Source organism: Elephantulus edwardii, unplaced genomic scaffold, assembly GCF_000299155.1.
Source record: "Elephantulus edwardii isolate Elephantulus edwardi_28Jun2011 unplaced genomic scaffold, EleEdw1.0 scaffold00052, whole genome shotgun sequence".
Classification (NCBI taxonomy): Eukaryota; Metazoa; Chordata; class Mammalia; order Macroscelidea; family Macroscelididae; genus Elephantulus; species Elephantulus edwardii.
This window is the reverse complement of record NW_006399802.1, coordinates 11,685,816-11,702,084: the sequence shown is the minus strand read 5'-3', so window position 1 is coordinate 11,702,084 and position 16,269 is coordinate 11,685,816. Positions and strand designations below refer to the sequence as shown.

Sequence of the window (16,269 nt, the reverse complement as noted above, 5' to 3'; positions counted from 1 at the left end):
AGTGGAACTCTACTCCTCAGTCAGATGTAAATGGTCAGAAAGTAAATTTTTATCTTTGATCTCTTAGATAAGGACATCAACACATTAAGATTGATTTTTCAGGAAAGAAGAAGGGTAATAAGAAAATGCAGCCGGGAAGCTCTGATACTGAAGGGCAGAGTACTTAAACCCCTATCGCTGCCCTCAAACCATTCTTTCAGTAAACATCAGTTCCTCTATTCAACTTCACAAAGCATTTACTATGAAAATATTTTCCATCATTTCCTCTTTCCCTACTCCAGTCCACTTTGCTATGCATGTCTTATTCTGGACTGTCGTCATGTACATAATGCCTAATCATATATTCCTTTTAAGCAGTTCCTTTGAATGAACATGTTTTTTTTTTAAAAAAAAGCGAAATGGGGGTTGAGTAGAGAGGAAAATGTGCAACAAGGAATGAATGGAAATCCAAGTTATCTGTAAGCTTTCATTAAAATCACAATTAAAAAAATTTAATAAAAAGAAAACATTTCCCATACAAATGCCAGTTAAGCAAGCAAACAAAAACCAATCACCATGAAGTGTAAACTAGCTTTGGAACATGATGGAGAGTTGCCAAAAAGGTATCTGTCACTACCTCTTTTCACTAATATAAAGCTTTCAAATCACATAGAAAGCATTAAAGAATGAAGACTGGAATGGACTGTTTTTTAGGAAAATCTGAAAACAAAAAGGTATGCATTAAAGAGTAAAAGGAGTTAAGTGTCTTTTTTGCAAGAGGAATTCCAATATTTTTAAAATTCATTATTAAAATCCTAATATTTGTTAATGTATGCATGAAAATGAAGATTAACAAAATGATGGGCTTTGGTAAGCACATATTTTAATTTTAAAGTAGTAAGAACTTGGTTGAAATATATAGATTTGATCAAGATACAGTATATATTATTAAAGAAAATAATAATTTGCTTTCTGTTAGAAACAATGATCTTCAAAAGTCAATGGTTAAAAAAATTTAAGAAGATAGTCAATGGTAGATATGTTTTTCTCAATAGTTTACCTGATTTAGATAATTTAGGCACTTTTCAAGACACCAAAGGCAACAAATGCAAGATTTCAGCATGCATCGAGCACAGGCATTTTCCTAGAAAGGAAACAGGATTAGATTTAAAACCAACAAATCATTCTGATCTCTAAACATTAAAAAGAAAGAAAAAAATTTTTTAAAAAACAACATACAATCTGTCCTTCAAAGCCTCCATCCCATCCCTTTTCTCCTCAAAATGTAAAGGCTGAATTGCTTTCAATCAGTTCAATTTAACATTTAATTAGTAACTACTGCAAATATGAGAACAGTGAAGGATATTAAGACCGTTAAGGAACTTATGATCAGGTTGGAGAAACAACATACTCAACATCTAAAAAGTCAGAATCAGAACAAGACACAGATAATAAGCCGTAAGACTAAAGAACAGAAAGAGGAACATTTTTTGGCAAGAATCATGGAAGGTTTCTGAGACATCATTTGAGGTTTTAAACCATGTTGAAATGCGTGTTATTTCCATAGTCAAGGATGGAGAAAAGGTTCTGAGGAACGTATGAGTGTGAATCTCAATCAGAGAAAGGAGAGCAGGGGAAATTTTTAGTTAACCAGAAATTGGATAGATTTTGCCAAAGCAATGTGCATGAATGGAAGACAAAGGGGAAGACTGAGACTCCAATTTTGGAAATTGGTAAAGATTGAATAAAACACCCACAACTTTACAGACTTATGAGGACTGAGTGCTCTAGTACATGCAAAGGTGAAAGCTGAGTGTGCAAACCGAGACGCAGAGAAACGCACTTTCCTCTTACCTTCCCTTTGAGCTGACTGTGAACATACATAAGGATCATCCGTGGAATTTTGACTAACGTGATAATGAACGATCCCTTTGCCACAGTACCAAGGTGATAACGAATAAGGCGATTCACTGATGCCAAAATGGGAGTAAATGGCAAGTTCCTTTTGTCCCTATTTTTCAAATGACCAAAAATATAGTTTAAAAAAAAAGCTGAAACAAAGCTAGAAACACAGTATTCATTTAGAATCTAACAAAGAGACACATTAATCATCTTATGGAATTTTAAGACTAAAGTGAAAAGTAATGCACAACTAATATAACTGCTACCTACATCTGTCTCATAGAAAAGTAATACTGCATTTTTTTATGTTAGTTTCATGAGGTTCTTCTGCTCTAATACTTTATTTTAAATAAATCTGTATTTTGAAAGCTCTGCTTAGTGAATACTTATGGTGCTAAATGGACAATCAGAAAATGCAAAATATAATCTTCTTGTGTCATGACTTCCTGTTCTGATTTTTCTTTTTAAAAGATAGTTATAGAAAAGTAGAAAGAATAAAATGAGTAACTTTTCCTTTTTCTACCTGCTGGAATTACCAATATTTTGTGATATTCACTTCCAAGAAATGAAACCCTAGCAGTCTTGGTCCCATTTCCTTCCCCTCCAATCTCAGGACACGATCACATCAATGAATGTGAATTTGAGTTTTTCTGACCAGTACAAATTCTCACCTAGTGAAATAGTACGTTACCACGGCTCCTGCGACTGTCATCTGCTGACAAGCCAGAATGAACTCACTGATCCAAATCAGTCCCACTGCGTGGTACCACCACATGTACTGGAGAGGTCCGGACACTTTGAACTCCACAAAGCCTTGCTCATTCTGAACAGCACTGCCTACAACAAATCAAGGGAGGCGGGGGAAGAAGATGCACATAAAGTATAATAAACAAATACAGCTATCAAATAAAAGAAACCATTCTAATTTCAAAGAATAAACACCTCTCACCACCTACCAAACTTGATGATCACCAGTGTCTTTGGTAAAAATAGCTATCTTTTGAAAAACTTGCAAAATGAAACATTGTACAATAGGGCATTTTTATTTCCTCATAAGTATCATATAAGGCTTTTTCTTTTTTTTTTAATAGAAATTACTCTATTAGGACCTCTCTTGAGTACTGAAGAGAAACGACGTCAAGCTGGAGACTAAAGTGCACCTGATCCGGCTATAGTCTTCTCAATTGCATGCTATGCATGGGAGAGTTGGACAGTGATTCGGGATGACAGAAAGAGAATTGATGCCTTTGAGCTGTGATGCTGGAGAAGAGTGTTGAATATACCATGGACTGCTAGGAGAACAAACAGGTTTGTCCTGGAGAGGGTGAATCCAGACTGCTCCTTGGAGTCAAGGATTCTGAAGCTTCGTCTGACATACTTTGGGCATGTTGCAAGGAGGGACTGGTCCTTGGAGAGGGACATCATGTTTGGGAGAGTGGAGGGGCGGCGCAGGAGAGGAAGACCCTCGATGAGATGGATCGATTCTGTGACTGGGGTGGTGGGAGTAAGTGTGTCAGAGATGGTGAGGTTGGCACAGGATAGAGCAGGATTTAGGGCTACTGTACATAGGGTTGCTATGAGTCGCAAGTGACTCGACGGCATATAACAACAAAAAATATACTTTATTATCAGTTTTCAGTTTCGGTTTGGATTTTACTCCTCCCCACCACCACCCCTGCTGCCCCGCCAGGATACCCAATAGCACAGACTTAAGTCGTTAGCTAAGTACAGAACTGAGTACCATATTCAGTGGGTGAGTATGTACTGAATGGTCAAAGTCATGTTTACTACTTTAATGCTGCTCCTTACAATTCATTCCATTAGGCCTATCTTTTGCTACAGATTCTGGTTACAAGTGATTGTAGGAATCTAACTGAATGAGTTCATCAGTAGGAACTCTAGGATTTAATAATTTTTAACCTCGAAAAATACTAACGAAACTAGTTAATCTTTGGCTGAAACTGGGGTTTGAGGCCACTCCACAGTGGTGTCATAGAAATGAGTTCTTTTTTAGACTAGATTAAAATGTTCATGACTATATCAAAAATAGGATGGAATTTCAGGCCTTACCTTATCTAGACCCTCACTGGTACGAAGGCCTGAAAATCATGAGTTACTGAACAAGTTGTTGAAGACTGGTTACTACCAGAACAACTAGTCCTGATAGTTACTGAGTATTGGCCAACAAAATTTCTAAAGAATCATACCTCTCTGTTGTTGTTGTTATGTGCCATTGAGACACTTATGACTCACAAAGACCCTATGTACAAGAGTCCTAAACCCTGCTTCTATCCTGTGCCAACCTCACTGTCTCTGACACACCTACACCCATTGCCCCAATCACTGAATCAATCCATCTCATCGAGGGTCTTCCTCTCTTGAGCTGCCCCTCCACCCTCCCAAATATGATATCCCTCTCCAAGGATTGGTCCGTCCTTGCAACATACCCAAAGTATGTCAGATGAAGCTTCAGAATCCTTGCCTCCAAGGAGCAGCCCACTTTCGCCCTCTCCAAGACAAACCTGTTTGGTCTCCTAGCCGTCCATGATATATTCAACACTCTTCTCCAGCACCACAGCTCAAAGGCATCAATTCTCTTTCTGTCATACCTAGTCACTGTCCAGTTCTCCAATGCATAGCACACAATTGTGAAAACTATGGCATGGATCAGGCACACCTTAGTCTCCAGCTTGACATCACTGCTCTTCAGTACTCTCTCCAAAGTCTTAAAAACTTTTTAATGCAAAGCATATTTAACTAAGTAATATATTTTCTTACCAGTTGTGCCAAGAAAAAGAAGTGTCATGATCCAGTAAACCCAAAACAGGACAAGAGCAAAGAATGTCCAAAAGGGTTGGAAGACTAGAAGTGGCAAGTGAATGAAGACCTTGCCAGCCACGTGGAACAAGGCAATGGTGAGAGCAACCCGTTTGCGCATAACTAACATTATCAGGAACAGGATAACCTGCAAAGAGAGAACAAAAGGTGTGAGGTCCAGTGACAAATTAAGTGGTGAAAACAGAACTCAAACAATGGGAGCAATTTGGAATATAAATTTTGATTTTGAAATCTTGGAACCATCATCCTTCACTATCTTGATAAATCGTCAATCTGTTATTTCTCCAGTGCTTATCACTTTCAACTGCGTATTACGGGTACTGATTGTTCTTTCAAATGAAACATAAAAAGGAGTTCTCAATGTATTATTATATCCTGAAAGTCTTCTATTTTTCAATTCTCCATTCATTAGCAATCAAAACATGATATTTGTGATTAACATCCTATAGGGATAAAACTCAATTAATTCTAGTAGTTACATGCTTGCTACTCTGTGAAATAGGGGGATGGACCACACATTATCATAACAAAAGCACTGAAGACAATTATATGTGTCTCATGTCCCCCAGCAGACCAGAGCTCTTTAAGAGAAGAACTGGGGGGAGGGGCAAGGGGGGCAGGGAGAAAAGTGCAACAATGAACGAGTGGAAATCCAAAATCCCTGTAAATGTTCATTAACATGAATAAAGCTTTAAAAAAAAGAGTAGGGTTCATGCCAGGTTCACCCCTGGAATCCCCCAAAATCTGGCACAAGGAATTGTATTCAGAAAACGATTAATACATTTTTGCAGAGTAGTAACTAACACCCTTTCTCCCAGTTCATAGGGTTTCCGGAGGCAAGCTATTATGGAAGTGGATGCCACTCCTCCTTCCACGCTTGTTCAATTGGGGAGCTCCACCCCACTCTCAGTTCGCATTGGGTAGCCAACCATTAACGTATTTGACACATCCGTGTCACAGTGTTCAGCCTCACGGCAACCACAAGTGACTGCGGGATGGCAACTTGTACACCAGGGCTGTATGACCTAGAGGAATGTCTGAACAAAAACAATGAAAGACTGCGGCTCGAGGGCCCTTTTGGGTTTGAAGCCCTTCTGTCTTCAACCCAAGGCCGAGCGTGGCTTCCCTGGCTCCTGGGGCAGAGTCAACTTTCTCCAGAGACCGCCACAACACAACACAACTCCCACATACACAGCACCATCCTCTCTGGCCAAAGGATCACAGCCATAGGGTCGCTATGAGTTGCCTGCGACTCGATGGCACTTAACAACAACAACAATAACTAACAAATATTTTTTGCCTCAGTAGTCTTAAGTAGCTGGTTTTACTATTGTTTCTAATGCTCAATAAGCTTGAGAATGGTCCTAGAAATGGACTGTTGCTGTTTTTAAGTGTTGTCGAGTCATAGATGACTCATAGTGACCCTATGAATCAAAGACCTGAACACCTGTACAACTTTCATCGTTTCTCCAAGCTCATAGAGTTTTGGAGGCAAGCTATTTTGGAAGTGGGTGCCACTCCTGCTTCCAAGCTTGTTTTAATTGGGGAGCTCCACCAAATGCTGTCCACCACGGGTAACCATTAGTGCATCTGACACATCTGTGTCACAGTGTTTGGCATCAGAGCAACCATGAGATTATCTCTGTACAGCAAATGGATAGAGCAGACCTAGGATAAAGATAACCAAGATAACCAAGACAGAAATGTAGATTATGAGCCACAGGCTAATTACTAATTTTACTATATAGTGAGTGAGTGTGAACTTCATCTATAGATTTTAAAAAGAATTATATTGTTAAGTATAACAGTTTGAAGGGAAAATAAGCAATGAACAAGAAAGTGGCATATAAAATATCCTATCTCTTAATAGTTTTCTATAGAAAAGAGACCATTTCCTGTTTTAAAAAAGTGGTTCTATCACTTTATTTGGAGGTAGGAATGGCATCCACCTCCTAAACAGCATGCCTCTGGAAACTCTATGAACTTTGATAAATGATGATAGTTATAGAAAGGCTTCAGGCCTTTTGTTCATAGAGTCACTATGAGGTATGCTCGACTCAACGGCAATGAACAACAACAATCACCTTATACCAGTAAGAAATGCGCTTTCATTATCTAATAATAGACTGTAAGTGAATAGGTAAAAATTCTAGAGACTTTTTCTATAGAGAAAAACTCCTCAATTCTCAGGTAGAGTAGAACAAAGCATTGCATCTACAAGCACCTATCAATTGTTAGGTGCCCTCAAGTAGATTATGACTCATAACAACCTTATGCATGATGGATCTGAACAGTGCCCTATGCCATCCTCATCATCTATGATATTCTTGAGCCATTACTACGGTTACTATGTCACTCCGTCTTGTTGAGGGTCTTCCTCTCTTTCTCTGATCTTCCACCTTTCAAAGTATGATGTCACTTTCCAAGAAAGAGCCTCTTCTAGCAACATGCCTAAAGTACGTGAGACAAAACTTCATCCCCCAAGAGAATCTGCCCCCCAAGAGAACTCTGGTTTCACTTTTTTCAAGACATATCTGTTGTTGTTTCTGCAATTGATGGGATATTCAGTACTCTTCTCCAACTTCACTACTCAAAGACATAGATGCTTCCTCTGTAATCCTTAGTTATCATCCAACTTTTAAATGCATTGCAAGAATTTAGAAGATCACAGTAGAGGACGGGTGGCTAAAGGAAATGGGAACGATCTGGTGTGAAAAACAATGTATACAAACTTTGTAAATAAATCAGTATAAAATACAAAATTTAAAAAAATATATCATGATGATTGGATCAGGCTCACCCTTGTCTTTATACTTAAGTCATGAGCTCTGGTGGCCTAGTGGCAAGAAACTGCACTGCAGTCCCAGAGGTATGTGGTTTGTAATCACCAGATGCTCAGCTGGAGAAGAAAAGGCAATCTCCTCCTATACCAGTCAGATCTGATTTGATGGTACACACACAAAAAAAAATAAACTGAAGTCATTACTTTTCCGTATTCTGGAGAGGTCCTTGACATCAAGTTTTCCCAGTGCAACACTTCTTTTTATTTCTTAACTGTTGGAACTAAGAGTGTTGATTGTAGATCCAAGTTAGATAAAGTTTTGGCAATTTCAAATTCTTCTCCATCCAGCATGACACCACCTAGTGGTACAATGAGAGGATTTTTGCCTTCTTTATGTTGAGATGTGATCCATATTGAAGGCTGTAGCTTTTGATCTTTTGCAACAAATGTTTTACATGTTCCTCACTTTCAGCAAGCAAGGCTATGTCATCTGCCTAACGCCAGTAGTTGATAAATTCCACTAACCCTAATGCTAGGGTCTTCTTCATAAAACCCAGCTTCTCCAATTATCTGCTAATTACACATACTGAACAGGTATGAAGAAAGTACATAGCCTTGAAATACACCTTTCTTGATTTTAAACCATGCAGTATTCCCTTGTTCTATTCAGACAATAGCTTCTTGGTCTAGTTTTCCCATGAACACTGTGAAGTGTTCTGGGATTTCCACCTCTCTTAATGTTAGCCATAATTTGCTATGATCCACATAATCAACTCCTTTTCATAATCAATAAAACACAAATAGACATCCTTCTGGTATCCTGTTTTTAGCCAAAATCCATCTGACATCAATAATGATAACCCCGGTGCCACTGTTGTTGTTATCAAGTCACCTGTTACTCATAGCAACCCTATGTACAACATCCCTAAACACGGCTCTATCCTGTGCCAATCTTATTGTCTCTGATACACCTATACCCTTTACCTTAGTCACTGAATCAATCCATCTCATTGAGGGTCTTCTTCTTTGCACTGGTGTGACAGCCTCTTCTAAATCCAGCTTGAATTTCTGGTAGTTCTCTGTCAATGCACTGTTCTAGTAAATTTTTTCCAATCTCCAGCAACATTTTATGTGCATGCAATATTAGTGATATTGTTGGATAATTTCCACATTCTGTTGGATCATCTTTTTGGGAATGGGAACAAATATGGATCTCAACCAGTCAGTTGGCCTGGTAGTAGTTTTCTAAATTTCTTGGCACAGCCTAGTGAGCAAGTCTCGGGCTGTAGCTGTTTGTTAAACACATCAATCCGTTTTTCCATCAATTCCTGGGGCCATATTCTTTATTTGTCAATGACTCCAGGGCAGCCTGAACTTCTTTCCTCTATTATCATTGGTTCTTGATCCTGAGATGGTTCTGCCTGCACCTTCCTGCAGATGCATTAATGAGCCTGTACCAAATAGCGTTCTTCTATTAAAGAAGTCTTCTGAGGACATTTTAGTGCTTCAAACCCTGTGAGCCACAGCTTTTATTTTAGGAATGCAAATGTTAGAGGTGAGTTTTTGCTTCACTCATGTTGCTGCTGTTGTTAGGTGTCGTCAAGTCGGCTCCAGCTCACAGAACCCTACATGCACAGATGAAAGCCTGCAGCATCGGTATGCCCCATGAGTAAGCTCCTGTAAGCAAGATCCAAAAGTGGAAAGAGATACAGCCACGTGTACTCACAGTGAAGACTGTCGCTGAAATGGCATAGATAAGCAGGGCTCGAAGGTTGTCTTCCGCTATCTGGAGTTGCTCAGGGAGAACCATTTCTTTGGGAGATCGTCTTTGCTTAGCATACAACCACCACAGAACACCGGTGCCGCCTGGAAAGAAAAAAAAAAATAGTGCTAATTAACACGAGGAAATGTGTGAAACACACCTTCAATTTTCTGGACTCTTTCTACATATCTGTAGGGTCTCAGGAACGACAGGTTACGTGAAAAGGAGATGGACGGAAAGTATGTGAAAGCTTTTTCGCCAGCATATCAAGATCGTCAATTATCCTCTTATCTTCCACACTGGGTACCTACAAACCTTTCCAGGTACAAAATAAACTTCCTCCAAGTTTATTTATTATGGAGTCTGAAGCTGAGAAAGAACAACACAAACATACTCTTTCAAGACCTCTGAGAAGAACTGTTCACGGTGAGAGCCTCAGTACCTGTTTAAACTGGGGAAGCAAATAAGGGTCACAGAGAGTAGTAGGAATATGAGTTGAGGGTTAGCTGGGGCTAGTTCATACGACAGGGTCTAGCAGGTCTTTCCTTCATGGTTGAGAGATGAAGATTCAGAATAGAGGTGTGTGTGTAGGTGGATTAGACTAATGTCTGGGAAATAATACTCTAAGATGAGCCTACCACAACAACATAAACTCCATCTGCATTCAAGTACCGAGTGAATGGAGTCAGTGGGCAATTCCATATCTACTCTGTTAGCAAATACTGAGTATGGATTCTCTTTCTTTTGAAGATGAATAAACAAACTAAAACAAACCAGGAGGGTAAGAAAAACATTGCAGAGCAATGGGAATATTTCCAGCTTGAAATCTTGCCAGTATAAGACAACTATTTAGCAAAGGACTTAATATCCTTTCAAAATATATATATATATATATTCTCTCAAACAGGAAAAAATAGTCATGAAAGAAAGGCTGAAGTTCATGATAAATAAAAATAAAATTTAATGACAGCACTGAAAAGGATGTTGACAAGGGCCACAGTACATATTAAATAATAAGCATTTCAATTTGTGTCAGTGACTGTTACGCATATGATAAATGTAACTTGCTATGATTGTTGTTGTTGTGTATGGTCAAGTTGGAACCGACACATAGCTGACCCTTTGGTAGGTTTTCGAGACAGTTAATCATATGGGAGGAGAATGTCCACCTTTTTCCCACAGGGAAGCTAGTGGATTTGATCCATTTGCCTTCGGGATTGCAGCACAGCTTCTTGCCATTAAATTGCCTTACTACTATTCACTCACTCACTTATCGACAACAAGTCAAAACCAACTACTAGTAGACCCTCCGGTGGGTTTCCAGGGAGCTGTAAACAGCATAGGAGGGAACCACCCATCCCTCTCCTATGAGGTGTTGGTAGATTTGAACTGCTAGGGGGTGCTGCCTCTGGTGTAGCAGCACCACTCCCCACAGGCTGGGCCCCCACGGCCCCTTCAACACTCCTAAGTGGATATTATTAGTGAGGCTTTACAAATGATAAAGTTGAAATTTAGGAAGACTAAGTAAAATGCCAAAAGCCACAGACTTAGAAAAAATTTTTGAATTTGCATTCCTGTCAACAAAAACTAAAATTAAGAATTCAAGAATAGAGTTTTATAGGGAAATGATCAACAGTTTTCATTAAAACTAGTTATAGGAAAACAGATATAGGTATACATATATTTATAAAATTTGAAGACAAAAATAAAACTTTTAAAATGAAGATAAGAGTATGTGAATACCTTTAATCTAATAACTTTGCAACCAAGTACACATTATTTAACAAAGTCTTAATGAGGTCACGGCAGAGGGAATACAGAAAGAAAAGTGTAGGATAAATTAAACCTTTCATAATCAAGTCAGATTTTGCTCTAAATTTTCTGTTAAGTGGTAAGAAACTTCACTGAAATCCCAAAGGCATGTGGTTTGAATCTACCAGCTATTTCACAGGAGAAGGATGGGCATCTCTTCCCAAAGGCTTTACTGCCTCTGAAAACCCACTGGACAGTCAGCTATGGGGTGGTTCTGACTTGATGACACACAACAACAACAAAAAATGTATTTTCAGTAATGGAAGGCAACCGAAATAAAGGGAAAATACTTTTTAAGGGAATATATGAAACAATTATGTGAGGCACATATATCCCAAGTGAACTGTTGTCATTGGTGGCAAGAGGTCAGTTTCTTCAGATTCACACAGTTACACATGTTCCCACCAGATGGCAGCACATACTGTACCTGGGTGAGCAGCTCTCAACAAACCTGAGATGCTGAAAATGTTGGCTGGTTTTTTGTGTCCCAGGAGTCAAAAAGAATGTAAAGGAAGTCAGGGACTAGCAATATATACCAATACATTTTAGAATTTAATAATAGTGAATGCTAGGTTTTTAAAAAAGAACATGCTTTTTTTTAAAAAAAAAGTATTTTAACAATTGTAAAAGTAAAGATATACACTACATACCATCTAACCAGAGCAAAAATAATATAGTCAATATAGTGAAAATAGGAAAAAACAAAGTGAGACTATACGCATGCATATGTGTTTACGTGTGTGTGAGTAACATTAAAGTCTAAACCCTGTATCACAACAGTGAGGCAGTAAATGATGAAACCTTTTAAGCCAAGAGTAAACAAAAACATTTACAGAAAGTATATAACAAGTGAAAATAGCACTTAAAAAAATTCCTCTTTATATTTTTATTTTCTATCTAGAGCAGGTGACACATTTATAACTGGAAAGAAAAGTGAACCTACACACTTGCACACACACCCACACACCCTGAAGTTTTCATCACAAATGGAAAAGCAAAATACAATGTAAACAGAATTAAAAAAAAATTCAAGCACACAGTCACCCACCTCACAAATTATTACAGCAAAAACCATTTTAATTTTAAACCAGAAGGAAGAGCTACCTTGGAATGTCGACTCAGGCCATAAAAAGTGCAAGATAACAAGAAAGAGTTTCTTGACTTGCCCTTCAGGGATCACGGAAGAATCAAGATAAAAAAAGAGCAAGCAAGAAGCAGACCACAGCCTCAAATATTGTTTTTCCTCTAGGGCTGCTACCCCAGAACTGATATGAGAAAAACAAACTAGCTTCTTTGAGAAATATCTCTACTAATCTTAATCCCAAATTCCAGTAACCTCTTCATTTTATTTGAGTTAGTAATCTCTTAGTGATTTCAACGTAATCTACTTACCAGTCTTTTTTCTAGTTTAAAAGTTAATTTACAGGTCATATTAGAATAAAATTAGTTAAAATCATTCAGGAGTCCTGAATTGAAGGAATATTATAAGCAAACCTTAATCACCATTTTTAATTACTAAAAAAACCCAAAGAATTATGCCACTTACCAAGTGACCCCAGTATGACCAGAATTGTGACAATCCAGACAAGCACTCTTGATATGTACCTGATGATCACCATCAAAATCATTGACAGGACTGCAGGGGGAATACACAAAGAACACAAAGAGTGTTAATTGAACACATAGGAAAGCACAACCGAAAAAGTCTTACAACTGTTGTTTTTCCCTCAGGGAAATAATGTCTTGCTATTGGCTAGCTCATGACTATAATTTAAAACTGGATGCCTCCACATTTCAACTTTACTAATTGTGCCATTTGAAGAACATCACTCAAAACCGAAGACACCAAACTGTGCGGGTTTTTTCAATGACAGAAAAGAAAAAGCATGCAAATGCAGATGGTGACTCAAAAACAGCACAGGACTGTTGTGGATTCACCACGGAAGATGTCAGAACTCACATGCAAATGCACAAAATGTGTATCGTGACATGTCATGTTGGTGAAAAGAAAAATACTACAATCTGGAGAGAGATCAATTGAATTAGGTGCAACACCTCCTTGAGTCATCTATGAATTTCAGGAGTAACTTCTCTAGTGGCCAATCAACAAGTTAGATTGCATTTTTATCTTTTTCTGGTTGATTCTCCTCCAAAATGGGTCTGATACTATGGATTAATTAATACCAGAAAATTTACTAAGGCTGAGATTCCTTTGACCTTATTTCTCAACTGGGGTCCTAACTGAAAACTGCTTCCTTATAAAGAAGCAGATTTTAGCTTTAGCTGCTAAGCCAGCTAGTTCCTTTACTTGCTCCCTGCTAAATACCAATTTGTTGAGATATGCAGTGAAAAAATCACAGAGAAAAGGAAGGAGGGGGAGTAATGTGGAGAAGTTATCCTTTGCATGAAAGGATATTTCTGAAATCACAATTTACTCATCTTTAATTATCTGATGGCCTGTTTCACAAACAAATGGATAAAGAAGCCATTCTTTTGAGAAAAAAAGAAAACAATAGTGGCCTAATATCTAACACCATTATCACTACTTTGAAGGTTGGGAATTTTTTTTTATTACTATTACTATTTCAGAAACCAACTAATTTTTATATAAAGCTATATTAATCGTCCAATGTCTTTGGGCCATTTGCAAAGCCAAATACATGGTTGGGATCTGTGTCTAGATAACATTATATTAAGGTACTCACTTTTGCAATAAATGTACAGGAACCAAAAACAGATGGGAGCTTTTCAAATATCACAGAAATAGATTTTCATATGGACAGGATTATTTCAATTGAGTCAAGTACTACCTAAGCAAAAAGAAAATACTCTCTAATGACAGGAAAGATAGAAATACAGCTTGTATCTTCTCAATGACTGTAATTGCTATTAACAGGCATACATATGAATTTCACTTATATAATAATTGTTCCATAGTATAGTTGACTTCCCCCAAATAAGAAGGTCCATAAATTCTGGTATGACTATATACAGTGCCTGGACACTATTGGGAAGTTAGATCTTAAAAAGGAAATGCTATCTATTTGTCGATGAGAAAACGCCATGACTAATAAGTATATAGTTACTAATTTCGCAGCAAAATAGTGATGCTATGAATTTTTCAATGACAAACAAAAGGGAGAGGGAAGCACATCCTTCAAAATTAATCTGTCTGACACCTATGTTCTTAAAAGGGAGTATATATTACATATATATTTACACATAATTATGTGGCCTCTTTTGTAAGCAAGTATAATTTTTGGAATAATAACTAAAAGGGGACAGCCGCTGATTCATAAAAAGCAGCCTCTTGTTTTCACATGAAAGGTACTCATAGCTAGATATCATAGTTAAAGTTTGGAAAACCACCCAGTTTTCTCCAAAGAGAGAAAGAAAATGTGTTTCAGATAGATAAATATATATATATATATATATTTACATATACACATATTTATAACTTTCTATAATCTGAAACCATTCTTTTACTTTGGGAAGACAAACATTTTACAAGTATCCCCAGCTGTATTCATATTTTGGCTAAAAGAACAGTTGTTGACTGCAGTACTATGTAACAGCTAATAATGAGAAAAACAATTACCTAGTGATAACAAGCAAAGTCCCAATATAATTTCTTTGCTGGTCATTACTCCACTAATCAGCCTGTGTAAGACACTATTGTCACTGACAAAGGTGATCAGGGCCTCTGCAAACTTGGCATAGCAGGAAATGTTCACAGGAGCACAGCGATGGAAGAATGGAATAGGTGCACTGGTGACACAAGAAAAAAAAAATCAGAAAAAAAATTACTCCTACGTAATATAAATGCCACATCAAACACACAAATGGAAGGTGGATAATGGTTGCAATACACTCCACCCTCCACACGTCACTATGGGCACTAAGAGCTGTGAGGCGCTAGATGCTATGAGGATGACCGTAATGGGCAGGGATGCAGATCTTCCCACAAGCCTTACCATGAGGGTGGAGTGCACACGTCCCAACAGAAGACATTACCCTCCCCGTCTGAAAAGAGACACACACACACACACACACACACACACACACACACACACATAACCACCAAAAGCAAAACCAGACACTTAAACTCTGTGGCCTATACATCTATCAGTCAAGGGGTGATGACAAGATTTACAAACATATACTTAATTCAACTGAAAATAAATTTTGCCATAAGCGATTTGAAAATTAAAAAAAAATAAACAAACACAACAAAAAACAACCAAAACAAAACCAACATGCTTTTACTTAATGTGTCACCATTAGTAGAGTATTTCCTTTATCAGAACAGCCCATAAAGCCTTAGAATAAACGTTTTTAGGGTATGAACTTAATACTCTGCATATAAATTAGTCATGCCGAGACATCAACATAGAGCATTTATATGAAGCTATTTAAGAACAATAACAGAAATACTACATAACAATACAAAAACATTTATGGCATAATAGTATAGGAAATAAAATTTGTACCTAATATGATGATTGTACCTCCACACAAAAGATGTATACATATGAATTAAACAGAAAAAGAATAAAAAAATGTGAAAAATTTCTGATTTGCTATTGACAAGGGTTTCTGAACTATTTCTTCTTCATATATACTATTATTACTATGAGATTCTCATTCTCAAAAACTCATTGATGGCACAATGTATGGGAAAAACACAATGTGAATGAAGGAAGGTATGAAACATAATGTGTTAAGAATTGTGTATGCAAACCAAGATAAAATTTATAAAAAGATTTAAAAAACCCTAAAACCCAAAAAATTGACTGATGTTGAGTTAGAACGGTCACACAGCTGAACTGAGCTGTTAACTGAGCCTCTGTTGGGTCTCCAAGGTTGGAAAACCACATGGGAGGAGACTACCCGTGTTTCTGCCAAGAAGGTCCTGGTGGATTTGACCAGAGGCTCAGACTTTGAGTTAGCAGTGCAACTCTTGATGGTCTACATCAGCAGAGCTCACTCCTATGAGATTATTTGTGTTAAAAAAAGAAAATAATAAACTACTTAATTGGCCCTCTCGGACTTTTAGGCACTAAACCTTTTACTTGTGCTGGGACACATGGTACCTGAACTTTGACATAAATCAAGTTTGTTATAATGGTTGTATTACAATTTTTCAGAGGATGCTATTGTTGATTGCCATCGAGCTGAGTATGACTCAGTATCC

General features: G+C 37.7%; 1 protein-coding gene across 1 annotated transcript in view; it reads right to left on the bottom strand.

The window, feature by feature from the left end:
• Nucleotides 1-15,287, bottom strand: part of SLC44A1 (solute carrier family 44 (choline transporter), member 1) — a 67,491-nt gene extending 52,204 nt beyond the window's left edge. The window contains exons 1-7 of the mRNA XM_006886908.1: nucleotides 14,674-15,287; nucleotides 12,622-12,711; nucleotides 9,228-9,367; nucleotides 4,660-4,846; nucleotides 2,553-2,718; nucleotides 1,834-1,990; nucleotides 1,040-1,123 (exon numbers count right to left, since the gene is read on the bottom strand). Coding sequence (XP_006886970.1) covers nucleotides 1,040-1,123; nucleotides 1,834-1,990; nucleotides 2,553-2,718; nucleotides 4,660-4,846; nucleotides 9,228-9,367; nucleotides 12,622-12,711; nucleotides 14,674-14,719 — 870 coding nt within the window. The 5' untranslated portion in view covers nucleotides 14,720-15,287. The remainder of the gene's footprint in view (nucleotides 1-1,039; nucleotides 1,124-1,833; nucleotides 1,991-2,552; nucleotides 2,719-4,659; nucleotides 4,847-9,227; nucleotides 9,368-12,621; nucleotides 12,712-14,673) is intronic.
• Between the last annotated feature and the right edge of the window lie 982 nt (nucleotides 15,288-16,269).